The 26,059-nt window shown below is 57.4% G+C and overlaps 3 protein-coding genes across 3 annotated transcripts; 2 read left to right on the top strand and 1 right to left on the bottom strand.

Annotated features, from left to right (window-relative positions):
• The first annotated feature begins 432 nt into the window (after positions 1-432).
• On the top strand, positions 433-3,495 carry LOC125318723 (serine/threonine-protein kinase pim-1-like). The gene is made up of 6 exons (XM_048289658.1): positions 433-449; positions 936-1,365; positions 1,483-1,533; positions 1,739-2,105; positions 2,770-2,946; positions 3,428-3,495. Exons 1-6 carry the CDS (start codon positions 433-435, stop codon positions 3,493-3,495), a joined length of 1,110 nt encoding a protein of 369 aa, XP_048145615.1.
• Positions 3,496-12,796: 9,301 nt separating this feature from the next.
• LOC125318722 (zinc finger protein 3-like) lies at positions 12,797-13,952 on the top strand (the record flags this gene model as incomplete). Its single annotated transcript, XM_048289657.1, has 2 exons — positions 12,797-12,826; positions 13,512-13,952. Coding segments are annotated over exons 1-2 (471 nt in total), but the record flags the coding sequence as incomplete, so codon positions are not given.
• A 1,327-nt stretch (positions 13,953-15,279) lies between these two features.
• On the bottom strand, positions 15,280-17,494 carry LOC125318811 (zinc finger protein 239-like). Its single transcript, XM_048289744.1, has 3 exons — positions 17,392-17,494; positions 16,933-17,019; positions 15,280-16,748 (listed from the first exon to the last, which is right to left on the bottom strand). Exons 2-3 carry the CDS (start codon positions 16,985-16,987, stop codon positions 16,015-16,017), a joined length of 789 nt encoding a protein of 262 aa, XP_048145701.1. The 5' UTR covers positions 16,988-17,019; positions 17,392-17,494; the 3' UTR covers positions 15,280-16,014.
• Positions 17,495-26,059: the final 8,565 nt, after the last annotated feature.

Raw genomic sequence — 26,059 nt, 5'->3', positions numbered from 1 at the left:
TGTCCCCAGGTCGTGCCCCACCCCTCCTCTCCTCCCCCTTTGTCGAGACACGGAGGATGAGAATTTCCCCACCATCCACCCCAAAGGTTCCCCCGAGGCCATTTCCTCTCGTCCTTTCCCTTGGGAGCAGAGCCCCAGCCCTCCTGGCTGCCCCCTCCTGTCAGGGACTTGGAGAGAGCCAGCTCCCCCCTGAGCCTCCTTTCCTCCAGGCTCAGCCCCCTCACATCCCTCAGCTGCCCCTCAGAAGTCCTCCAGACCCTTCCCCAGCTCCATTCCCATCTCTGGACGTGCTCCAGCCCCTCCATGTCTTTCTTGAAGTTTGAAGGCCAATCGCTGCCCTGTCGCTGCAGGTGCCAAAACCCCAGGGAGACTCCTTGGAAATGGGGGTAGAGAGGAGCCCTTCAAAGGGAAACGGGTGCAAAAATGCTCCCAATGGCCGAGCGGGTTTGGTGTGGCTGCGGGAGGAAGAGATGCTCCGGGACTCCGCCTCGGCCCCGGAGCGGAGCGGCCCGTGCTGCCCCGGGGCGCGCGGGGCTCGGCCGTGGGGCGCGCGGGGGGAACGGACACACGGGCACCGGACACACGGACACGCGGACAAACGCTCCCAGCGCTTCAGCGGCAGCAGCGGCAGCAGCGGCAGCAGCGGCAGCAGCACAAGAGCAGCAGAAGAGCAGCGAGTCCACGAACCCTCTGCGTCCCTTCTCCTGCTCCTCCTCTCCCTCTCCCAGTGTCTCGCACCCTCTCCCGCTCTCCCTTTCGTTCCCCAACCCCCCCTCCCGCGGCCTCCCTCTCCCCGTGCCCGGCCGGGCCATGCCCCCGGCCCGCCCCCGGCCCCGGGCGGGGCTGCCCCCTCCCCGCCCCCGGGCGTCCCGCCGCGGTCCCGCCTCCGCCCGGCTCTCGCCGTCCCGCCTGTGGCACTGCTGGGCGGGCATCAGTGCCTGGCTCCTGGGCACCATCGCCAGCCCCTGGCTCCGGCTGGCCCGACCCCGACCCGGACCCCGACCCCGGCCCCGGCCCCGGCCTCGGCTCCTCCCGGGGCCCGCCGGGGACACAGGCGGCGCGGCCGCTCCCGCCGCCTCCGCAGCGTCTTCCCCGCTCCGAGCTCCGCCGCTCTTGAGCGCGGCCGCCGGCCCCGAGCCGCCGGTGTCCGCTTCAAAAGAGCCAACATGTGGGGATGGCCGGCCCGGGGCGGCTGAGCGGCGCTCGGGGGCCGTTCCTGGCCCCGGGCCGAGCGCTGACGGCCGCGTCTCGCCGGCACGGAAGGCGCAGCAGGGCCTGAAGGAGCGCTACCGGCTGGGTTCGCTGCTGGGGCGCGGCGGCTTCGGCAGCGTCTTGGCGGCGACGCGGCTCTCGGACGGCGCCCCGGTGAGTGGCGGGGCCGGCGGCGGGCGCAGGAGGCGGGGGGCAAAGGAGGAGGAGAAGGAGCACGGGGCTCGGCACGGCGGGCGGCGAGCTCAGCCCGCTGCTCCCCTTGCCTTGCAGGTGGCCATCAAACGGGTGCCACGGAACCGCATCCACCATTGGGGCCGGCTGGTGAGTGAGCGAGGGGCAGCGGGAGAAGCCGGGGCGCCACGGGCGGGGATGAGCCGAGGCCCGGCAGGGTGGAAGCCGCCAGGACGCCTCGAGGGAGAGCGGCCGTGGGGCCAGCGGAGCGCGCAGAGCGTCCCCGGCTGGCTGAGGGCTTGCCGAGCCCCGGCACGGCATCGGCCCCGCTGACGGCATCGTGCTCCTCCCACAGCCCGACGGCACCCGAGCACCACTGGAGATCGTGCTGCTGCACAAGGTGTCCGCTGGCTTCCCCGGCATCGTCCAGCTCCACGAGTGGCTGGAGCTCCCCAACAACGTGGTGATGGTGCTGGAGCGCCCGGAGCGGTCTCAGGACCTCCTTCACTTCATTCGGGCACGGCGCTTCCTGTGCGAGGAGGTGGCGCGGCACCTGTTCCGCCAGGTGCTGGAGGCCGTGCGGCACTGCACCAGCTGCGGGGTCCTGCACCGGGACATCAAACCGGAGAACATCCTGCTTGACCTGGCCACCGGGCAGGCCAAACTCATCGACTTTGGCTGTGGCACCTACCTGCAAGCCGCAGCCTACACCAGCTTTGCAGGTGAGGCCACGCAGGGGGAGGCTCCTGGTAGAGGCATCTCACAGCCCAACATCTCACGGCCCAACATCTCACAGCCCAAGCCGGCTGTGGCAGGGGGGGATTCTCCCTTTTGCTGCCAGTCATGGCAGCCGGAGTCTTCAGCCTTGCTGCTTTTGAGCGGCGCTGGCTGAGGGGCCATCTTCCAGCCCTGCTGGCAGCCTTTGCCAGCCACTCTGCCCAGGACTGGCGCTGGGGCTGGGGCAGCCAGCGCCACAGAAACACCCGTGGCTGGGGGTAGCAGAGAGGGGGGGCCAGAACCTGTGCTCCAGCCCGTTTGGTGTGCAGGCGAGACAGGGCTCGGACTGCTCTGCTGCCCGTGCTTGCCTTGCCTTAAGAATGGAATGCAGTGTAGGCAGGGAGGATGAAAGCGTGGTTTTTCCCCAGCACCAAGTGGGTTTTTCCTTTGCATGGAATGCTCGGGCCTTGCCAGGGCTTCCGCTGCCCTCTTGCGACACCAGCGGCTTCTTTTCCAACCCCCAGTTTGTACACAAGTCCCAGGTGCTGGCGAGAGGGCAGCGGGTCACGCCGCGTGCCGCTGCTGCGGCCCCCGCATGCCCAGGGATGCTGGGGCGAGGCTCTGGGAGCAGGCAGCGTCCCCCTGAAGAACTCCATCTCTATTCCATAGGAACACCGTCCTACAGGCCCCCAGAATGGATCCAGTTCGGCTGGTACTACGGCGAGGCAGCGACCGTCTGGTCCCTGGGCATCGTGCTGCACCAGATGGTCTGCGAGGAGCATCCTTTCAGGAGGGGCTGGAACAGCACCTGGGGCCGGCTCTCGCTCCCACGACGGCGCTCTCCAGGTGGATCCTCGTCTCTGCAGCACGGGGGGAATAGCAGTGCTGGGAGACAGCAGCGGGCTCAGGAGCATCCCACACTGGCAGCTGCTGAGGAGGTGGCAATGTCCTGCTCTCCTCCAAAAGAAAGAATTGATGGCAAAGTTTAGGCACAGCCCTGAGCACACGCAGCACGGCCTGGCCATGGCAAGAGTGGGGCAAAGCGGACAGGAGCCTTCTGCAACTGACTGGCGCTTTCTGCTGGTGCTGAGAACAGAGCGGTGTTCTGGCTCCTGCCCAGCAGCGCTGTCCCTCTGCCATTCCTTCCCCCAGCAGAGGGGATGGGAGTGGGCAGGATCCTGGCAGGGGACACAGCCAGGCCAGCGGACCCAAATCAGCCAAGGGGATGTTCCAACCATATGACTCCAGATCAGATGTATAAAGCAAAGGGAGAAAGGAGGAAGGGCAGGGGGAGCTTTCGTGATTCCTCAACGTTTCCCTCCCGGAGACACCATTCCGTGTGCTAAAGCCCAGCTTGCTGGGAAGTGTCCAAACATCGCTGCTAATGGCAAATAGAGCTTGGCTTTTTTCCTTAGCCTGCGCACATGCAGAGTCTTCTTTCTTTCTCTTTTTCTCTTTTCTTTTTTCTTTCTTTTATTTTCTTTTTTCTCTTCTCTTCTCTTCTCTTCTCTTCTCTTCTCTTCTCTTCTCTTCTCTTCTCTTCTCTTCTCTTCTCTTCTCTTCTCTTCTCTTCTCTTCTCTTCTCTTCTCTTCTCTGTAATAAAACTGCCTGATCTCACCCTGCTGGTTATTCTCCATCTTATTCTCTGCCCTGGGCCATTGGGAAAGGGACTGATAGAGCCACTTAGTGGGCACCTGGCACCCAGCCGAGGTCAGCCTGCTCCCTCCTGTTTCATGTCAGCAGAGAGTGGCACAGGACAGAGCTGTATGGCTGAAAAACAGGACTCACTTCACACACTCAGCCCTTTGCCTGCACTGGACCCAGCGCAGAACGGAGCAGCCGGGCCTTGCTGACGAAGCACTGATGTCAAGACTCCAATGGCAGAACACCTTCTTTTTCTAATTGAATCTCTCCAGCAGAACAGCAGTCACCCACAAACACCCCTGATTCCTCAGAGCCTGCCTGGGCTGCCCTGCACCAAACTTCAGAGGAAGAAATGATCGCGTTTCCGCACCCTTTCACTCACCGTGATGCGCCATCGGGATGCTGCTGTTGCCTTTGCCTTGTGAGTTGGAGATCACGGCTGCTGTTGTGCCCTTCTGGCTGCCGCCTGAAGTTCTTCAGCCAAACTGCAATTGCCTCTTTCAGTCAGGGCTACCCACCGTGCTTTCATGGCACTGAAGTCAGTCTTTTTGTCACAGGTGTAAGGATCAGCACACACTGGAATGCCCACCAGCCCCCGAGCACGAAGGCGAGGGGAATGAAAGCCATACAGGCCCCATTGCCAGCACTCAAACACAGTCCTGTTGCTGCTGCTCTTGAAATAGAACCAGCTGACAGAGGCCAGCACAGCAATTGCCTCTGGAGCGTGGAATGAAATTAAAAAATCCAGCAGGACAAAGAGAAACCAGAACTTCTCGACTCGCTTCCTTGCTTCTTCCCAGCAGCAGGAGACGTGCACGTCCAGAGGCATTTTCCGCTGCTGCTGAGCACAGCGAGAGCACAGCCTGCTGCCCGGTGCCAGCGGGAGCCTGAGCCCAGCCCGGGGAGCTCCCGCAGCGTCGGCAGCTCAGCGGACGCGGTGCCAGGGCCGCAGCCCCGGGGACACGGCCGCCGATTGCGGGGCAGCGGCGCAGGTGGAATGTCCTGCGGCCCAGACTTCCTGCTGCTGCCACACAGCGCCCATCCTTCCCCCCTCCTCCTCTCCCGGCACGGCACAAATTCCACCTGGCGGGAGGCTTCCCCAGAGGGTGCTCGGGCGCCCTGCTCCCCTTTCCACCCGAGTATCGCTGCGGAGGAATCTTTCACGCAGTTCTGGGAGCCCGGGCTTCTCACCTCGTGCTGAGGCTGGGATGCAAATGGCCTTGTGAAGAAAGTCAAAAGCCAAGGGAAAGGATTAGTAATTCTTAGAGAAAATTACCCTTCCTCCAGGCAAGGCCGACCAAGTCATTTCCTGCATTTCTCCTTTGGTTACAACCGGCCCTCTCCCACCAGGTCTGAGAAAAAATATGGTTCCAATCTAAGTCTATCTGTAACACTTCTATCTTTGCAGCCTGATCTACCTGCTTGTTGTTGCGATGTTCCTCATTAGCCCTACTCTTGGGGACATGAGCATCTACATGGGGGACTTTCACAACCAGCTTTCTTACTCGGGCAGCGATGTCTTTCCACTCTTCAGCAGCCCAGATTGGTTTTCCCCTACACTGCCAATTCGCTTTTTCCCACTTTTCCAGCCATCCCCACAGAGCATTGGCTACCATCCATGAATCAGTGCAGAGGTAGAGCTTTGGCCACTTCTCTCTTTCAGTTATGTCCAGGGCTAGTTGAACAGCTTTGAGTTCAGCGAGTTGGCTTGATCCACCTTCTCCTTCAGTAGCTTCTGCAACCCGTCATGTGGGACTCCATACAGCTGTTGTCCACTTTCGTTTCATCCCTACGATTCAACAAGAGCCGTCGGTGAAAAGAGCGCAGCGTGTGTCTTCTGATGGCAGCTGGCTGTACGGTGGAGCTTTTTCAGCACGTGTCACTTGTTCCTCTTCATCAGCGAGACCAAAGTTTTCACCTTCAGGCCAATTTGTGATTATTTCCAAAATCCCAGGGCGATTCAGTTTTCCGATACAGGCGCGCTGTGTGATGAGAGCAATCCATTTGCTCCATGTGGCATTGGTGGCATGGTGGGTAGAGGGAACCTTTCCCTTGAACATCCACCCCAGCACCGGTAGTCGGGGTGCCAGGAGGAGTTGTGCTTCAGTGCTGATTACCTCAGAGGCAGCTTGGATTCCTTCATAGGCTGCCAAGATTTCCTTCTCTGTTGGGGTGTAGTTGGCATCAGACCTCTGTAGCTTCAACTCCAGAATCCCAGTGGTCGACCTCGAGTCTCATCAGGCACCTTCTGCCAGAGGCTCCAGGACAGACCATTGCTCCCGGCGGCAGAGTAGAGCACGTTCTTCACTCTGGTCTTGTCCTGACTGGGCCAAGGGCTATGGCGTGAGCGATTTCCTGCTTGATTTGGGCAAAAGCTTGTTGCTGTTCAGGGCCCCAAAGGAAATCATTCTTCTTGTGGGTAACCAGGTAAAGAGGACTCACAATCTGGCTGTACTCAGGAATATGCATCCTCCAAAAGAGCAGGATCGGCATTGGATGATCCCCAGTGACCCCCGTTGGGCAGAGCCCTGGTGACCCCTGTTCCGGGTGATCCCCGCTGGGTGGGGGGAAGGTGTTGGAGAGATTTTTTTGCCTTCTCCTTGTGCTGCTGGGATTTGGTTGGGAATAAATTCCCTCCCTGTACCCAGGCTGGGTCTGTTGTGCCCGTGCCGGTGCTCAGGGCGGGATCTCTCCCGCTCCTTCTCTCAGCTCCTGGGCCTTTCCTTGTATTTCCTGTCCCTGTGCAGTAGCAGAGGGCAGGGACAGAGCGGTTTTGGTGTCTCCCGGCATCCAGGCAGGGCCAGCCCAGCCCCGGGGGTTGTGAGGGGCTTGTGGGGGTCCCCCGTTTGTGGGACATCCGCATGGTTTGGGCTGTTCTTCCCAAGCTGGGCATAAACGACTTTGGGAGTTTTCTGCCACAAATCTCTCCCCTCGTGCACTCAGCCAAAGGGGTTTGGGGCGGTTTTCCCTTTCCCGGGGAAATCAAAGCCATGCACTGATGCTCCGAATTAGGGGCGGCAGTAGCGAGGCTGCAGGGCTTCCCAAGGAGCCGGAGGCACCCGACACGCAGGGCTGGGCAGGTCGGGCCGGGAGCAGCGGAGAGCTTTGTTTCTCTTCTCAGCTGAATGGCGGCTCGGGCCGGGCCCGTTCCAGGGCTGCTCCTCAGCTGCGGCTTTCCCCTCACGCAGCCCGGGGGGCGCTGGGAGCGCGGGGCGGGGCTGGGCCGTGTGCAGAGCCCGCCCCTCGCTCCGATTGGGCGGCGCTGCCGTCAGTCGTGGTTCTGGCGCGCTGATTGGTCGGAGCGGGGAGCAGCCCGGGCCCGGAGCCGCCGGCAGGGCGGCCGTGGCGCAGCAGAGGCGCCATTGGCGGAGCGTCTGTGCGGGCCCGGGAGCGGCGGCGGCGGCCGGAGCCCGGTGAGGCGGCGGCGGAGCTCGGAGGCGGCCCCAGCGCAGGTGGGAGCCGCGCTCGGTTCTGGCGGGGCTCGGGGCTGGCTGCGGGCGGAGGGGGCGGCAGGGGGCTGTGGCGGGTTCGTTGTGCCGTGTGGGCGCCGTGTTCGCCCTGGCGTGAGGGCGCTGCGGGAGCGGCTGCCCGCGGTCTCCTTCCCGCTGCTGCCTCGGCAGGAGGCGGTGCCGGAGCAGCGCTGGCTCGTCCCGGCTGCTGTGGGTAGGACAGAGGTGGCTGCCCCGTGGCCGGCAGTGTGCGGGAAAGTTCCCGTGGCCAGAGGTTTGTGTCCCCAGAGGAGCCGGAGGAGTCGTGTAAAAGTAACTTTATTCGTGGACAAAGGGAGAGGCCACGGGGCATTTCCCGTGGGGTCTGTCCAAGTGTTGGAGGACGCAGCCTCCTTTTTATGCCGATTTGCCCGGCCGCATCTCCGTGTCCCTTTCCCCCGTGGCTGAGGTCCTTGGAAGGTACAGACTTCCCGATCCGCCTGCTGCATGTGCCCCTTAATGTGCACCCCCACTTTGTATAACATCCGATATTCATTGCTCTGTTAAGGCTTTGTTCTTCTTCGGGAAGTTCGGGAATTTAGCAGGACCTCGGCTGAGCAGCAGTTCGTGTCAATTAGTAACATTTTCTAAAACTGATGGTTTTCTGTTTTCTTTCTTTACTTCCTTCTCTCCAAGTTCCTTTCCCTATCTCCAATGGGATTCACAGCATCTGTTTTTAAAGACACGTTCATTTTTTTCCTTTTAATTCCCCCTCTTCTTATTTTCTCAGTACTTTTCTTTACAAACTTTAAAAATGCCTTAATCTGTTCTTCCTGGGCCTTCTTTGGTTTTGGGATTATTCTCAGTGACCTCATTGTGTGTCCTTTTGTAGCCGTTTCTGGGTCAGGAGGCCTGGCTGCCACCTGCATGCCCTTGATCCCCTGCTGAATGAGCTGCACTGAGCAAGGTGTGGTGCATGGTAAAAAGATGAGAGTTGCTGCAGCACCTGAGAGGAGAAACAGCATTGGTTTAACCCATGGTCTGCCAGGGAACCACGAAAACGTGTCCTATTCCCATCCTTTCCACATTTGGACTGGTACATGAGCTGCTTTCTTATTTCCTTTGTTCTCTGTTTCACCACTTTGCCATCTCTTTGCCAAGAGCACTTTGAGTCATTTAATTTTCCACAACCTGCTGGTCCTTCTGCTGAAAGAGAATCTGATGGCATCCCAGGGTGAAATGTGGCGCTGCTCATGGGAGTGGATTGGTGGGTGAGAAGGTCAGGAGCTGGAGCTGTGTGCTTGGTTATGATTTGGAGGACAGCTTGTAATCTAATGATGCATTGAAATGATCAGTGGGTTCTCTGGCACCTGGTATGAATTTGTTTGGGTTCCCAGGTGCTGCTCCATGGTGTTGTAGGATTTGTTCTGGTGGCCGTTCATCTTTTCCCCATTTTTGGGCGCTCCCAAAAATGCCAGGGATGCATCAATTGACCGCTTTTCTCTGATTAAATCATCACATCCTTGCATTCCCAAGTGATTTCGCTGACCTTGTGGCAGCAAAAGCAGCCCAGTGGTCAAACCCACCCTGTATAACACAGAGAGTGCCAGCAGATGTTGGAGTGGGGAGAGGGATGATTCCCCCCCGCTTTTGTGAGTGAGGTTCTCCCAACATTCTCCGTTTGCTGTTTTCCTTTGCAGCTTCAGGGATTTCTGTTGCAGAGTCAGAGATGCTCAGTGTGGGCTCTGCCTTTAGCGATGCAAATTCCGTCAGTGCAGGGAGGCAGAGCTTGGGGTGAGGGGCAGAGGGAATCAGCCCAATTCCTGTGGCAGGCAAGGAGAGCCTGGGACATTGTGCACACTTCCCGCAGCAGAGTTAATTTGCATTTCTAAAGCTCCTCTGCTGGCTGCCTGGAGGGAAGCTTCTCCTCCAGGGCAGCCATCAGGTGACTCACAAGTGTCTCTCCCCCCTCCCCAAAAAGCGGCTTTTTTGTTTCTTTCCTTATTTTTTTCAACCAATATTCTATGAACTTTTCAGGAGTTAAAGGGTCAGTTTTAAAGCTCTTCCAGTTTTCCAAAATGCAACCTAAAGGTGAACATCGAAAAACTCATTCCAAAATTCTGCCATCACTAACAGCCACGCACACATACACAAAAAAACCTCCAAAGCAATAAAGATTTTTGCTGCTTCTTCCCCTAAGACTAAAAATTGACTCTCACACCCCTGGCCCAGACCAAACTGACAATATCAAGGTAGGATTATTAAGAAAAAACATTCTAATGCTGTAACTTTGTCCCCGAAACTGTGGGAAGAACAAAAACTCTCCAAAGACCTTTTTAGTGCTAAGGGTCAAGGCATTACTTTATTCTGGCCAGGATGTGCAACAGAAATCATTTCATCCACACATAGCCCGGGTGTGCAGAGAAAATCATTCCATGGCACACGAGTTTTACTCGATTTTTCCTCAACTTTATACAGTCTAAACCCATATAAATCCATAGGTTTAATGTTCATTGGTTCCAAGTTGGGTAGTTCTTAGTATTTGGTTTCCTATTGGCCCCGGATTGCTTGGCCTCTGATGTTAATTAGGTGCACACTCCTTGATTTCCTTCTCAGCCTTTTCCAGAGCAGGGGTCTCCAGCTGTGCCGGGGGCAGTGTCTGGGGTAGCTGTTCCTTGATGTTTGCTGATGGGCGTTGATGTTTTGTTGATGGGCGTTATCTTTTGGGTATCTTTTGGGCTATTCCCAGTCTGTTGAGATGTTAAGCTCATCTCCTTTGAGTGGTGTAACATCCCTTAAAGTCCCAAGGCAGGGTCTGTGCCAGCCGAGCTTCCTGTGGAAGAGATTTCACAAGAGACAGGATTGTGGCCACAGACTGCTTGAAACAGACATCCCTGATCTCCACCCCCCACTAGGTCGGGAATTACTGGGGTGAGGAATTGCAAACATCAGTTCCAGGGGAGATAATTGAATATCTGGCCTGGGTCTGGCTCTTCTTCGTGCCCAAGCCAATGGCAGCAGCCGTACCCGTGGCATCTTGGTTTCTCTCAACAGCTTCAGAAGGTGTTTCTTTATTTCCCCATTCATTCTTTCTACCCGACCCGAACTCTGGGGGTGCCAGGGCGTTTGGAGGTGCCACTGTGTTCCTAAAGCAGCCAGAACGGCCTGAAGGATCTTTCCTGTAAAACGAGTTCCTCTGTCTGAGTCTATTTTCTGGGAGGGCCAGGGCAGGAGGCTCAGTTAATCTGCTTTTGAAGCCTTGAAACTTGTGCTTTCCTTCTGGTGTCCATGGTGGGGTTTCTTGGCTGGCAGGAGAGGAGTGTTGTAGGGAGAGATGCCTGGCTCCAGAAGCGCTGCCTTTAGCAGGGCCTCAGTAAGAGGCTGTAACCCCTTCCTTGCCTCCCTTGGAACAGGGTATTGCTTTTAGACACCACTTGTCCTGGTTGCTTCAGAGGAATTTGGAGAGGCTCCATATCTGATTTTGCCTATTTCCCTGGGGCTGCCCACACTTCTGGGTTCCCTTCAGCAGAGGCCTTCACAGACATTTGACACCAAGGTACAGCAGCATTAGCCTCTGTATCTCCTTTGACAATATGAATTTGCATTCCCACTTCAGCCACCAAATCCCTTCCCAGTAAATTACAATCACAAATAGGAACAAACAGAAATTGATGGGTTTCAAACCCATCTCCCACAGCTACTGATAGTGGTTGAATAAAACACCCCTGCTCATCTTTCCCACTTATTGCCTGAATAATGAAAGAACTTCTTGACAATTTCCCCCCTTAGGTCTCAGATTCGGAGTGGATCGAGAGGCCCCTGTGTCCATCAGGAGCGGCCTCGTCTCGATCCAGAGGCGCCCTGAATGTTCTCAAGGGCTCTGGTGCGGTGGGTCCCTGGTGTGCTGGGAGCTCTGAGAGCCCTGACAATCCATGTCCATCAGGGGTGGACTTGCTGGTGCTGAGGGTGCTGCTGTCTGTGCTTGCAGTGTCCTTGTGGCCTGCAGCTGGAGCCCTGATTCCTTGGCAGGGGCTGTTTGGGTGGGCTCTGCCGTGCCGAGGAGGGCAATGCCTGTGCCAGGTGCTTGTGGCCGCCGCCGTCCCCTGGGTGCTGGGGCCCCCTTGGGCCCTGCGGTTCATCCCTGGGGGGCTGTAGAAACTCTGCCATGGCCTTTGCCTTCACCTTGGCCTTTTGCTCATCCCTTCTTGCATTCCCCTGCTGAGCCTTTCTGGCCAAGTGCTGCAGGGGCTTCTTGTGCCTCTCCTGCAGCCCCCTCAGTGCCTGTGGGTGCTCATCCTCTGACAGCTGCTGAGCTTTCTGCACAATCATTCGTTTCTCCAGTGACCCAAACAAGATCGATGAAAGAAAATCCTGATCCTTCCACATCCCGCAGCCTCCTGGGGGCCGGGGGCCACTGCCGGCCCTGCCCGGGGGGTGTTGGGGTCAGGCAGTGCCCGGCGCTGAGCCCCGGCTGCCCCACAGCCCCGGCCCGGCCCCGCAGCTCCCCACAGGCCCCAGCCCGTGCTGCCCTGTCCTGCTGCTCCCCACCACAGAGAAACCCCCTGAAATCCTGAGCTTCTTTTTATTCCAGTCCTGGAACGCAGGGATACAAAGGAGATGGAGCTGGCCCTGAGGATAAGAGGGTTTTGGCCCTTTTTGAGGATAAAATTGTGGAAGGTTCTGGAAAACATAGCAATTCTCACTATTTTTCTCTTCCTCCTCTTTTCCATCTTCCTTTTCCTTTCTTCCCACATAGATGCCTCCTGCTGCTGTGTGCCTTAACCATATTCCTGCACATTCCCTTCAACCAATCCTTTCCCAGCACACCAACACCATCCGTCCCCTGTTGCTGAGACCCCTTCTCGACTTCCCTTTTTACCTCCGCTGGGTGTCCATGTCCTTAATTAGCTCTGGGAGAATGTGCAAACTACCTCAACATTGTCCCCTTTTGTATAGGACACGATGTCCATGGTTGTGTTCCGGCTTTGTTGTTGTTCTGGAAGTTGAGGAATTGAGCAGGAGCTTGGCTGAGCAGCAGTGTGTGTCATTCAGTACCATTTTGTGGAGCTGATGGTTTGTGGTGTCACTTGCTTGTGTCCAAGTCGGTGTGGCTGTGTCCGAGCAGATTGAGAGCATGTGTTTGTAGGGAGGCGTTGCTGTTGTTCCTTGGCTGGGGGTGCCCGGTTTTCGGGCCATCCCCCCTGGAGCAGGGTGTCCCCCCTTGGTGCAGGCGCGGCCCTCAGGCAGCGCTCAGCCAATCAGAAGGCGCGGCGCTGGTGAGTCAGCAGTTGCCAGGCAGAGCCGCAGCGCCCGGCGCTCCCCAGCTGGAGCCCCCGTGTGGCCCGGCCTTGGCGCCCCCCGCGAGGGGAATTTGGGGAGGTGGGAGGGGGGGAGCGCCAAGGCCGGGCCGGCCCGTGCTGTGCTGGCAGAAGTGGCTGCGGCGGGGGCCGAGTGCGGGCAGGAGCGGCCGAGAGCCCAGCGCTGCCGCAGCCCGAGCTGCCGCAGCTGCATCCCTGCTGGTGCTGTGGGATGCGAGAGCTCTGGGGGGCAGAGCGAGCCAGGGGTGGGTGCTGGGCCTGGGGGGAGGAGGAGAAAGGCTGGAGGAGCAGGGCTGGAGACCAAAATGGTGAAAAGATGGACGTGGGAGCAGCAGGTGGGATTCTGCAGGAGAAGGAGTAGTGTGAGGAAGAGTGTGAGGAAGAGTAGGGATACAGGAGGAGGAGGAGGAGGAGCAGGAAGAGGAGGCACCGCAAGGTTCCAGCACTCGCTGTATCTGCAGCCTCCCCCCAGCCCCGGGAGCGTTGCCCCCCCCATGCAGCAGGTGATCAGGGAGGGGGATCCACAATTTTCCTGGGAGTGAATCTTGGTGTTTCTGAGGTTTCTTGGTCTCCATGTTGGTGCTTTGGTATTTTTGTGGGGGCTGAATGTGTTTATATTTTGGAGGGTGTTTTATCTGAATCTTGATGTTTTGGGAGTTTTGTGTCTGTGTCTTGATGTCTGGGGGCATTTTGGGCTGAACCTTGGTGTTTTGGAGGTTTTTATGGACACAAGATGCCCGGTGATGGACCTGGGCAGGAGGAGCCCCCAGCCCAAGGCGCTCACCCCTTGTTTTTTCCCCAATCCAGGATTTGTCATTCCCAAGGCGTGGCCGGATGGAGGAGGAGGAAAAGCCCCGGAGATGCCGCAGGAGGAGGGGCTGCAAACGCAGCCCAGAGAGATCCAAGGGGGAAAGAGCCCCCCTGTGCCGGGAAGGGGGCCGGAGATCCAGGGGGAGCTCGGAGCCGGGGGAGAAGCCTCAGGGTGGGGAGAAGCCCCACAAGTGCCTGGAATGTGGGAAGGGCTTCAGGTGGAACTGCAAGCTGAGGGAACACCAGAGGATCCACACTGGGGAGAGGCCCTATGAGTGTGGGGAATGTGGGAAGAGCTTCACCAGCAGCTCCCACCTGATCCAGCACCAGGTGGTCCACACCAGGGAACGGCCCTATGAGTGCTTGGATTGTTGGAAGAGCTTCGGCCGGATCTCCGAACTGAAGGTACACCAGCGCACCCACACTGGGGAGAGGCCCTACGAGTGTTCTGAGTGTGGGAAGAGGTTTCCAAGCAGCTCCGATCTCCTCAGACATCAGCGCATTCACACGGATGAGAGGCCCTTCCGCTGCTCCGACTGCGGGAAAGGCTTCAAATACAACTCCACCCTCATCAGGCACCGGCGCATCCACACCGGGGAGAGGCCCTACGAGTGTCCCCAGTGTGAGAAGAGCTTCTTCAGCAGCTCTGCCTTGACCCAACACCAACGGAGGCACCACTAAGGGAAGCCCTGCGAGTGCCCCGAGTGCGGGAAGAGCTTCGTGCGCTGCTCCAGCTCCATCCCCCGTGGGAGGATCGGCGTTGGATGATCCCCAGTGACCCCCGTGGGGCAGAGCCCTGGTGACCCCGGTTCCGGGTGATCCCCGCTGGGTGGGGGGAAGGTGTTGGAGAGATTTCTTTGCCTTCTCCTTGTGCTGCTGGGATTTGGTTGGTAATAAATTCCCAGGCTGAGTCTGTTGTGCCTGTGCTGGTGTTTGCTGAGGGATCTCTCCCAGTCGTATCCCATCCCAAGAACACTCGGTTCCATTTTCTCTCCCCTGTGCGGCTGCGGGGGGCAGGGACAGAGTGGCTTTGGTGGGTGCCTGGCATTGTTCCAGCATCATCCCAGGCCATGGACATCCCTGTAATCCCAGTGTGCTGGTGCATTCCCCTCTCCTCCTTTCCAGGCTGCACTGTGATCTGAGAAATGCTTGTTAGGCCTTGGCTTTGAAAACAGCACCTGGGCTCAGCTCTTTCCGAGCTTGTCAGAAATACTGTCTGCTCCCAGGAATTGCTGAGGAGCTCCTGCTTTCCTTATGACCAGCCCTGGAAAAGGTTCCTCTTGCCTGAATGGCATAGCATTCCTGCTCTCCCACTTTCAGAGAAAGTGCCGACCCAAACTGTGGCCGGGATGAAACATCATTATGACTGAAGCCCACTCTCTTGTGACCCTCTCAACAGCGGCCCAAAAGGAGACCCTTTGAGCTCTCCTGGGCCGCCGCGGGCTGTGACCAGCAATCTCCCTCTGAGGGGGCCTCTCAGAGCCAGCAAACCTTCAGGTTTGCTATACCTGGAGATCGCCAAACCACGATGTGTCCTGGGCCAATATTCTCACTGCTCGAGGCCTGATCCTGTGCCCAGCAGGAGAGGAAAAAGCTTCCAAAGTGAGGATTTCACTGACCTCTGAGGGGAATTTTTCACAGGAACCTTCCTTGCCTGATTGTTTCTGTCTGTGTGCGTGCCCCTGCGCATATGCTATAACAAACCTGAGAGAAATACTGCTTTCTTAGGTGTTTGAGTCAAGGTTCTGAAAAGTTAAAATTTTAGCTAAGAGTTAGAAGAAATTTGTATTAAGACACAAAGTAGAAAAACAAAAGATAAGTTAATGCTTAGTAGATGCCTAAGCTAGAGCTAAGTGATGTATTATTTGCCATTATATTTTTAAGTTTTGTTGTTTATAGAAGGAAACAAAATGAATGAACTGTCATCAAAAGAAATTGAAACTAATAGAACCAAGAACAGCACCTGGGTTTTGTAATAATTAATCAAAAGTAGGAGATCTTGGGCTGCGCCAAGAGGTCACGAAGGCCTGCCAACAGCAAGGAGGTAAAAAGGTCACTGTGAGGAAGACATTCCTGACTTCCTCTTTCAGGACCACTGACCCAATTCAAGAGAGAAACTGCGCATGCGTGAAAGACCAATGATCTCATTTTAATACAAAGCAGAGGATGGGAGGTGCTGGGGTCTTACATATGCAGAAGATGTAAAACTTTGAGTAATAAATAGAGAACGAGAAACCTTGTACTTGGCTGGCATGTCTTTAGGAGGCTACTCCCATGCCCCCCCACTGGTGCCTGAATAAACATACCACTTTCTAACTTTAATTAGTTAGAGGGTCTTTGTCCATGGATATCGAGATTTAATGAATCACCAGGAACCCTCAACTCCCTTGAAGCCAGCATCTCCCATATCCCCTGGAAGATCCCCCCACGTCCCCATCCATGTCTTAGTTCAACATCTTTATTTTTACCCTGGGTTTGGGTGTTTTGAAAGGACAAAGAGAAATGAAAAGAAAATCAAGGCCACTGGGAGCCAGGAAGAGGCGGAGCCCCCCAGCCTGGTGTCTTCCCACACAGATCACCAGCACCACGGAGCTCTGGGGCTCTGCCCAACGGGGGTCACTGGGGATCATCCAACGCCGATCCTCCCACGGGGGATGGAGCTGGAGCAGCGCACGAAGCTCTTCCCGCACTCGGGGCACTCGCAGGGCTTCCCTTAGCGGTGGCTCCGTTGGTGCTGGGTCAAGGAAGAGCTCTGTGAGAAGCTCTTCCCACACTCGGGACACTCATAGGGCCTCTCCCCGGTGTGGATGCGCCGGTGGATGATGAGGGTGTAGTTGCGCTGGAAGCCCTTCCCGCAGTCGGGGCAGCGGAAGGGCCTCTCATCCGTGTGACTCTGCTCATGTTTGAGGAGACTGCAGCTCCTTGGAAACCTCTTCCCACACTCCCCACACTCGTAGGGCCTCTCCCCTGTGTGGCTTCTCTGGTGGACAATCAGGTTGGAGCTCTGGCTGAAGCTCTGCCCACACTCTCCACACTCGTAGGGCCTCTCCCCTGTGTGGATTTTCCAGTGGCAGATCAGACTGGAGCTGTCTCTGAAGCTCTTCCCACACTCCCCACACTCGTAGGGCCTCTCTCCGGTGTGGATTCTCTGGTGGACAATCAGTCTGGACTTCCACCTGAAGCCCTTCCCACATTTTGAGCACTTGTGGGGCTTCTCCCCATTGTGAAGCTGTTCATGGACCCCCAGCTCCAAGCTCTGGCTGGATCTCCGGCCGCCTTCCTCCTTGGACCTCCTTGGGCTGTGTTTGCAGCCCCTCCTTGTGCAGCATCTCTGGGGCTCTTCCTCCCCCTTAGATTCCTGCCCCGTGGAGCCACTCAAAACGGCCTCTCCCACCAGCTTCTGCCACTGGGATTTGTTCTCTCTGGGCTCCGTGCTCAGCTCCCTGTCTGGGGAGGAAGGACAAGGAGAGGATGGCATTTGCCTCCGTGCCACAGGGAAGGGGAAGGAGATCCCCCCAGTCCGTCCCCGGCAGGACGGCGTCGGCAGCGGGGTTGTCCTGCAGCCGGGGACGATGCTGGGCTGGGAGATGGAGCAGGAGAGAAGGGAAAGGGGCACTGACTTCCTCCTCACCTGCCTGGGGCTCCCGGGGCATCTTCCTCTTCTTCGCGGCCTCCTCCTCCTCCATCCGGCCACGGCTTGGCAATGGGAAATCCTGCTCTGGGGGAAAACAAGGCCTGAGCGCCTTGGGTTTGGTGGTTCCGCTGCCCGAGCCCAGCTCGAGAAGTCGCCGCTCCTTTCAGTGTCGAGGGGCCCGGACCCCACTCATCTCCAGCCTCCCCCACCCCTCCAGGCTGCAGGGGGTCCCCCGGCTCCGGAATCGCCCCCCTCCGCTCTCCCTACTCCGGGGCTCTCGCGTTCCCCCCCGGCTCTCCCGGGGATCCCCAAAACCGATATCGCCCCCACACCCCCCCCAAGGGCCATTTGCGGCTCAGCTTTGGGCTCCTGCAAGCTCCGAACATCGCCTGCCCCGCAAAAATCCCTCCCGGAGACCCTCGATGGATTTGGGGCGAGCTCCCCCTCCCCGCTCACCTCGGGATGCGGGGGGGCGATGCTGCCGGAGCCGGGGGAGCTGCGGCCTCAGCGGGCGGGCGGGGGAACCGCGCGCTTCTGCTGCTGCTCCTCCTCTTCCTCCTCCTCCTTTTCCTGCTCCTCCTCCTCCTCCTCCTCCTCCTCCTCCTCCTCCTCTCTCCTTCCTCTTCCTCCCGCTGCTCCTCCGCTCCCGCCCCGGCCCGGGCAGGTTCCGACACCCCAAAGCAGCCGCGCTGTGCCCTGGGGGGGTTCCCAAAGCGGCCCCGCCCCGCGCGGCACTGGGACCGATACTGAGAGCACCGGGAAGGAATTGGGAGCACGATCCCTCCCAGTACGGCACTTACTGGGAGCACTGGGAGGCAACAGCGACTGGCGGCGGCTGCAGCCGGTGCTGGGCGTGGCCAGGATGAGGGCGGGGTTATGCAAAATGCAAGGGGAATACCGCGGTGTGATTGGTGGGCGTGGGTGGGCGTGGTTATGTAAAATAGGTGGGCCCTGCTCGGTGTGGCGTGTGGGCTTGTGGGCGTGGCCATGCAAATTACGCTGGTATTGCCCAGTGGTTTGTCGGCCTTGTGGGCGGGGTTATTCAAATAAGAAGGCCGGTCCGCATTTAGTTGTTGGACGTGGTGTCCGGTGTCCGGTCCCGGAGCGCGGAGCCCGGTTCGGGGGGTGTCCGGTGTCCGGTCCGGGAGCGCGGAGCCCGGTCCAGGGGGTGTCCGGTCCCGGAGCGCAGAGCTCGCTCTGGCCACTCGAGGAGGGGAAGTTTTGGGGTCCCCAGCGTCCCCTGGGGTGGGGAGGGGGGGATTTAGGGTCCCCAGGAGAGGGGGCGGCCCCCCGAGCTCCCCCCACACTTTGTGCTGTCTCCAAGAATGTCCCCAAATCTCCCCCCATCCCGGGGGCGCGGACCCCCATCCTAATCCCTGTCCCGATCCCAATTCCGATCCCGGGAGTGGCTGACCCCGATCTCGATCCCAGGGGCGGCTGATCCCGATCCTGACCCCGATCCTGACTAAGGTTCGGACCCCAATCCCGATGCCGGGGGTGGCTGACCCCGATCCCGGGGGTGGCTGACCCTGATCCTGACCCCGATCCCGATCCTGATCCCGGTCCCGGTGCCACGTGAGCGCTGATCCCGTTAAGAGCCTTTGCCGGGGTGGGGGGGTGACAGCCATGGCCGCCCCCCGGCGCGCACTGTCCCTGTCACCGCTGCTCCTCGGGCATCGGCCGGGACGTGGCCGTGCGGCTACCTGGGTGACGGGGGTGTCCCCAAATGTCCCCAAGGCGGGAGGGGACACGGGATGCACCGGGAGGGGATCGGGGGGACACCCCAGGACTGTCCCCAGCACGGGAGGGGGACAAGGGACAAACCGGGAGGGGATGGGGGGACACCCCAGGACTGTCCCCAACACGGGAGGGGGTCCCAGACAGGATTTTGGGGTGTCCCTGATGGGATTTTGGGGTCCGCAGTTCTGGCCACCACGCAGAACCTGTCACAGCCAGGTTTTGGGGTTCCTGGGGTGTTCCTGAGGGCTTTTTGGGACCCCCTGATGAATTTTTGGGGGTTTTTGGGGTTGCATGCGGGACCTGTGCCGCAGGGGATCCCTGATGGGGTTTTTAGGGTCCCTTTCAGGATTTTGGGGTCTGCAGTCCTGGCCACCATGCGGGACCTGTCCCAGCAGGTTTGGGGGTGTTCCTGATGGGGTTTTTGGGATCCCTGACAGGATTTGGGAGATTTTGGGACCCCTGGCAGCTTTTTAGGATCCCGAATCGCCCAAACTGGGCCAAGAGGCACTTCAGAGACAGTCAGAGAAGTGGGTATTTGCTTTATTCAGCACCGGATACGTGGGGGATCTCTCCTCCAAAAACACACACACACACACACACACACACACACACACACACACGGCACTTCCTACAACACAATATTATGGGTAAAATTCATGAATATTCATCACATTCTTTGGGATAGGGGTGGTTATAGAAATCAGTTCTTGGAAGTCATTAATATCATTAGCATATGTGTCACACATGAGTGGTGTGTCCTGGTGGTCGCACTGAGGAAGGCTCCTCTTCTTCCTCGCGGGTCTTTCCAATGAAGATCCGTACTCTTCATCACAATGCACTTTTCACCTTTCTTTCTGGAGCACGGGCAGTCCTTTGTGGGGTGACTCAGCAGTTTCTGTGCTGGTTTCAAACAGATTCTTGTTCCTCTTATCTTGACAAGATTAGGGCGAATCCTGCTTCTCCGCTTTTGTGATTAACATTTGCTGTCTCCCAATAGTTAACTGTGCTTACATGAGTTAAGTATTGATCACTCGTTTCTCAATCCCCCCTTTTTCTTTGGTCATTTGTAATTCTTTACAAATCTCGCATGTCTTGAAAGTAAGTACCCTTTTCTGCCTTGCTTCTGGGTTTGTGCTTTTGCCACTGAGCATAAGCACGGCGATTCCAAGTACATAACTGTCGCTGCTGGAGCTGCCCGGTCACTCGCAGTGAGGGATCTGATGCGCTCCGAAGACCAAGATGAAGCTGGTCTCGCCGCAAGAGGCAAAGCTCTCAGGGTGCTGAATGGTTTGCACTCGCAGGCAGAGGCAAGAAGGAAGGAGGGGACTCCAGTAGAGTATCCAGGGCTTTGTTGTCCTCAGGGGGACCAGGGACCGAAGACCCCAGAAAAGGGGTTGCACAGCTTTTTAAAGGAGGGTTGGACAAAGGGCAGCAACAATCTCAGGGCCAGTCGGGAAGGAGAAGGGGAGGGTTCACAGGTGGAGTGACATACAATTAGCCAATGAGGGAAAACAAGGGGAGGGGAGAAATTCAAAGGGACCAAGGGGGTATCGAGGGGGGAAGAACTTTCTAGAAGGGGGAGGGGAAAGGGGTGGTGTACATCAAGGATTGGCAGCTAAGGCAAGGCGTATACAATGCAGCAAGGGGAGGGGAAACTACAAACTGATTGAAAATTAAATGATCAGGGACAGACCAAGTACGGGGGGGAAGGTGCACAGCAACATCTCCCCCGTTTTTGTTTAAAAAAATAAAGGAAACTTAAACCTTAAACTGGGGGGCTTTGGGTATGATCCCAGCAAGATGTTTCTCTGGTAGCCACGGCTACGGCTGCCTGGGTAGATCTTGTACCACTGGTACTCTTTAACGAGAAGGTTTTCTCTACTGCTGTGAGTAGGAGTCTTTTGATGCACCCAAAGAGTAAGAATAGAAGAAAGATGTTGTTAAGACCTGGAAGACTTTGAGGTTTATAAATATAAGGGGGAGTAATTGCAAGGCGCTGTACTGTATTTATATTGGTGCTTTAATAAATAATAAATCATTTAATAAGTAATAAAGTGATAGAATTACAGATGGACCATGACAGGAAAATAACTTGCTGCAGGAAAAATTCCTCAGGACAGCTGGTTATTCCCAATATCTGCTGTAATTGAGTAAGGAGAAATGGACAACAAGCCATGTCTGATTACCAACATGCTGATGTTGTGCTCTCTTCCCCAGTCTGCTCTCCAAAGATCTGGGACTGACAAAGATGAAGGAATTTGAAGAGCTATTCTGGTTATTTCAGAGAAAGTTTAAAATGGAGAAGGGATTGGGGTAATTAGGAGGCTCTCATTACCCATCATTTTCAGTGCTGCCTTTTGTAGCAAAAGTGACAAATGTGCCCTGTTGGTGTTGTGTTGGTGTTTAGATTTTCTGAGTCCCTCAGCCCTGAGCTGGGTTCCCATCCTGGTGGAACTGTCCTGCCTGGTGCTTGCAGGATGCCCTGGAACAAACCCTCTGCCCCATCATCCACAACGAGCAGAAGGGCATGAGGACAGTGCTGCGAGGATGGGCAAGGAGGGGCACTTTGCTTGAGGGGAGTGGGGCAGGAGAGGCCTTCAGTGGCCTGGCAGAGATACTCCGAGTTTTTGTTGGTTTCCATACAACAAAAGGTTTCCCCTTCCCTCAGAGATCCGGAGTGATGCTCTTGGCCGGGTCCTCCTTTCTCTCCTGCCTTCCTTTGCCTGCTCTTTTCCCTCCCAGTGTCTCCCTTTGCCCAGGGCAGCTCCCAGCCAAAGACCCTCCCCTGATGGTTTTTTTTCCCCAATCCAGGAGCTAAAGCAGCCCTGGATGAAGTTATGGAGGCTGGCAGTGAAATGTCACTGTAAGATCTTGCTCCACTTGGGTTTCAGCCCCTTCAGAGCTTTGCCTTGAAGGGCAGGAACATCTTTTCCTCACTGGGAACTGGAATTCCAGCTCATTGCAGTGTGTGCCATGGATCCCAGAGGGGCATTCCCGAGGCTCCCACGCTGCTGCTCCTGCCGTGCCTCCCAAGGGAGCTGTGCAGGGCCAGGGGACAAGGTCCAGCAGCTGGGAGGGCTCCCAGAGCAGACAGCAAAGGCTGCTTTGCTGCACATTTTCCAGCTGGAAGCAGAGGGAAGAAGGGAAGGGAGTCCCTGACAGAATCCTGGCATGCTTGTGGCTGGAAGGGACCCTGCCCATGGGTTAGGATGCCAAGAGGGAGAGACGCCTGTGCCCCAGGGAAGGTGCAAGTGAGACCATATGAGGACAACAAACGGATTTTATTGGACATGCATTTTATTGTAACAACAAATGGGAGGGATGGGATTCTAGAGGATGTGTGGATGTGTATTTTAATTTGATATTATTATTATTACTATTTCCTATTTCTTCTTCTTCATCTAAATCTTCTTCTTCTTTGCCTTCTTCTTTTTAATTACTTCTACTACTCCTGCTTCTTCTTCGTCTTACTCTTATTCTTCTTATTCCTATTTTAATTTTTCTTCTTATTTACTACTACTGTTTTTTCTTCATCATATTCTTCGTATTCTAATTAATCTTATTCACTTGTTATGCTTATTCTTTTCTTTTTCATATTCTTATTGCTTACTACTATTTCTTCTTCCTCTTCTTCTTCTTATTCCTATGCTCTTCTTATTCTTATTCAACTTACTATTTTTATTAATATTCTATTCCTTTTTCTTCTTCCTCCTATTTACTACTGCTATTTCTTCATCATCACAATATTCCTATTCCTATTCCTATTCCTATTCTTTTTTCCTGTATGAGGAGGTTTTTTTTAATTTCCGGGGTTTTTTTTTTAAACTATTACTATTTCTTAAAGTCAGCTTCCACTTGTTGAGTCAAAGTCCTGCAGTCATGTCCGTGGCCTTTGATGCCACCAGGGGAGGTTCAGATTCAAGATCTGAAGCAGTTTTTCCTTGGCAGAGGCGTGAGGCACTGGAAGAAGTTGCCCAGGGCAGTGGTGGAGTCCTTGTCTCTGCAGCGTTCAGGAGCTGTGCAGATGTGGCCCTTGGGGACGTGGTTTCGGGGCGACGCTGGCGCTGCCCGGGTGCCAGTGGCACCGGGTGCCCGGCAGGGTCTCTGGGCACCTCGGTGACTCTCTGGGCTTCCCCGCCGAGCGCGCCGGCACCGAGCGCGCTCCACGGGCGCTGTTTGGGGCCGGCCACGCCGGTGACTTTGGGCGTCGGGGAGACGCCCCCGGCACGGCCCAAAGCAGCCGGGGCAGCTCAGGCTGCGGGGCCCGGCCAGGCCGAGGCCGCCCGTGCGGCTCCCGGGGGCCCGCGCAGGCCCCGGCCCGGCCGCCATCGGCAGCCCCGGGCCGGGCGGGCGCTACTCCCGCGTCCGCGGCGCCAGGCAGCGGCAGCGGAACAGCGCCCGCAGCGCCCGCAGCGCCCGCCTGAGGCGGCCGGGCCGCTTGCTGGGGGCAGCCGGCTGGGCAGCCGAGGGGCCGCGGGGGCTGTGCGGGGCAGGCCCCGGCTCCTGCCAGGCCAGCACAGGAGAAGCTGCGGGTCCCGTGGCGGCTCGGCCTCGCACGGGGGGAAGCGAGGCCCAGAGCGGCTCCCGTGCCGGGCGCTCGGCCCAGGCCTCCCGAGGGACGGGCGCCGGGAGCCCGTCTGCCGCAAGAGCTGCCAGGCTTCGGCGCCCGCCTTCTTCGCGCAGCTCGAGGACGCTGAGTCCGTCCCAGGCGGCGTCCTTCGGCAGCGAGGGCGGGACCCCGAAGCTGAAGATGCACGTGTATTGCCAGGTGCTCTGTGTGAGGTCTCTGTCGCTGCCATCTTCCTCTATGCAAACCTCTCGGTAGATGTACTCTTCCCACTCATTGAGCTCTGCGTGGCACGGCTCTGGCTCGATGCCGTTATCCCCGTCAGAGGGGTCTTGGGAGCTGCTGACCTCTCCTTGGGACAGCTCTGGCTTTGCCGCACCTTGGCACTCTTGGGACAGCTCAAGCTGGGTGTGGTATTGGCAGTCTTCATTGTCTCCAGCTGAGGTGCCCTCCTCGCTCCCTTTCTCTGCCAGGAGTGACCCCTTGTCTGCCTCCTGGCCCCTCACCCTTCCTTCGCCCTGCTGGGACAGCTTTGGGTCATTCCCCTCTTCTTCCCCTTGGGGCAGCTCCTGGACTTTCACTCTTTGTTCCCTCTGGTAGAGCTGTTGCTGTGCCCCATCTCCCCACTGCACACTCACACCCATCTTCCACGGGTTCAGCCCTTGGTGACTCCACACTCCGCACAGGGACACTTCCTGCACTGGCACTGCTGGTACCCACTGGGACAACTCACGGCCTGTTGCCTCTTCCCACAGGCGAATCTCTTGGGGCCGAGTGTCTCTCCCCTGGCAAGGCTCCTCATCCATGCCAGGTTTCCTCTCTGCCTCCTTGATGACAAAGGGCCCCTGCTCCTCTTCAGTGTCTGTCTGTGGCCTGACCGAGGCACTCTCTGCCCCCACCAAGTGCCAGCTGAGGGTCTGGTCTTGCAGCTCGCTGGGCACAGGGGTGGGTGGCTGGGAGGAGCTGGGGTTTGCCTTGTCCTCTTCCATCTCTGAGGTCCTGTAGCACAGAAGGATTGCGGGAGCTGCTTCCTTCTGCGACAGTGGCTCTCAGCGGACTGGGCACTCCAAGGTTCTGTGCCCCTTAGATACCCTCGGCCAGGGTGGAGCTCTCTGATGTCACAAGGGTCTCTGGGCACCCCCAGGTTCCGCATGGCCAAGGGCCCTGACACCACGCGCCTGTGTCACAAAGGGCCGTAGCCGGTGCCCCTTCAGCAGCCGAGCCTGCTGGAAGTAGCACTGAGCAGGCCCTGGACTTGGGCACTTGTAGCCCTTGGCCTCTGTGAGGCTTTGGCCACAGTCCCACTCAACAGCCCAATCTCCACACACTGGCTTTGGCGGGTGGGCTACTCAGGGCACGAGCCATTGGCCAGATGGCCGCAGTCAGGGACTTGGGGGCATTGGCTCCATGTGCAGCTGCAGGCCGGGGACGAGGGGTGTCCCTCAGGGCTCTGCCTTGGCCCTGGGGCTCTTTAGTGGCGTCCCCAATGACACAGGCAGGGGCTCGAGCTCCCCCTCAGCACGTTTGCAGGGGACGGGCAGCTGAGCGTGGCAGGGGCACCATGGCAGGATTTGGCTGTGCACAGGGACCTGGGCAAGGTTGAGAAGTGGCACAACGAGAACCTTACGAGGCCTCACAAGGCCAAGTGCCAGGTGCTGCACCTGGCCCGGGGTGATCCCCGAGTCCCGGATTCATCCAGGCCGGAAGAGACCTTCCTATCCCTCAGTTTGGGGCTGCCTCCCTGGCCGCTCCCAGCACCTCCAGAAGCAGCTCTGGCTGGGCCTTGGGGTTTCTGGTGCCCTTGCCCACTTCCAGCAGAGCTGGTGTAGTGGGTTGATCCTGAGTTGATGGACAGTCTTTTAGACTAATGATGCTTCTCACAGTTTACACATTTAAACCACACGGAAAGGCAGGAATTCCTTTCGTTCCAGCTCTCCTGCCAGAAGGTGGGGCGGCCTTGGAGCCTCCGGGCCCCGCCGGGCCAGGGCCCCTGCACCCCCTCCTTTCCCAACGCCGCGGCACAGAGCCTGTGTCACTGCTGGGGGGAACTGTCCCAGAGCCGCAGGCAGCTAAAGCCAGCCATGGACTGCTCACAGCTAAACCCATCCGGCGCGGCTCCCTGGGACCGGCGGGTCCCTCTCCTCTCCACGCGGAGCCGGCGGAGCCAGCGGGAGCCGGTGGAGCCTCCTGTCTGCAGCCAGCACACTCCGCGCTGAACTGAAGAGGACACCACGCAGCCAGCAGCACAAAGGGAGCGAGGCTTTCTCCACCGTAAAGCCCGAACAAGAACACTCTTCAACGTGGCGGCTTCAGAGTCAGAGAGAAGAGAAAGCGAGTCCTGTGGGACGGAGCTGGAAATGGAGATGGGAGAAAAGAGGGCGGTGCCGCAATTCTCGTGCATATCTTAAAAACCTTCCTGCAGGCCGTGGTAAGAAACTGTAATATCACAAACTGTTTGTCTCTTTGATCCATTTGGAGTACATGGTGGGATGGAGAATTCACGCGTGGCCCGTGAAAATTGTGAAGAGGGGCCATGCCAGAAGCAGTGACAGGCTTTTAGAGACTTGTGGTGAAGAAAGCCTTTGTGTTCAGGCCAGAGTAACTCATCCTTAAAAAGATTAATAACCCCATGTGATGGCCCATGTCTGGCAGTGTGAAGGAACTCTGAGATTTTTCAGGGCAGAGATGTTTTACACCACAGCAGATTGTTTCTTTCTGGGCGGGTCTGCTGTTGGTGGCACTTTGGGAACCACGTGATGCAGAAGAAAACCCTTTTTTCCTTAAGCATAACAAAGAGACTTTTCAAGAACTGCAACA

This window comes from Corvus hawaiiensis, chromosome 31, assembly GCF_020740725.1.
Source record: "Corvus hawaiiensis isolate bCorHaw1 chromosome 31, bCorHaw1.pri.cur, whole genome shotgun sequence".
In the NCBI taxonomy this organism is placed as follows: Eukaryota; Metazoa; Chordata; class Aves; order Passeriformes; family Corvidae; genus Corvus; species Corvus hawaiiensis.
Note: the sequence above shows the minus strand (reverse complement) of the source record. Positions and strands in the feature narration are given on the sequence as shown.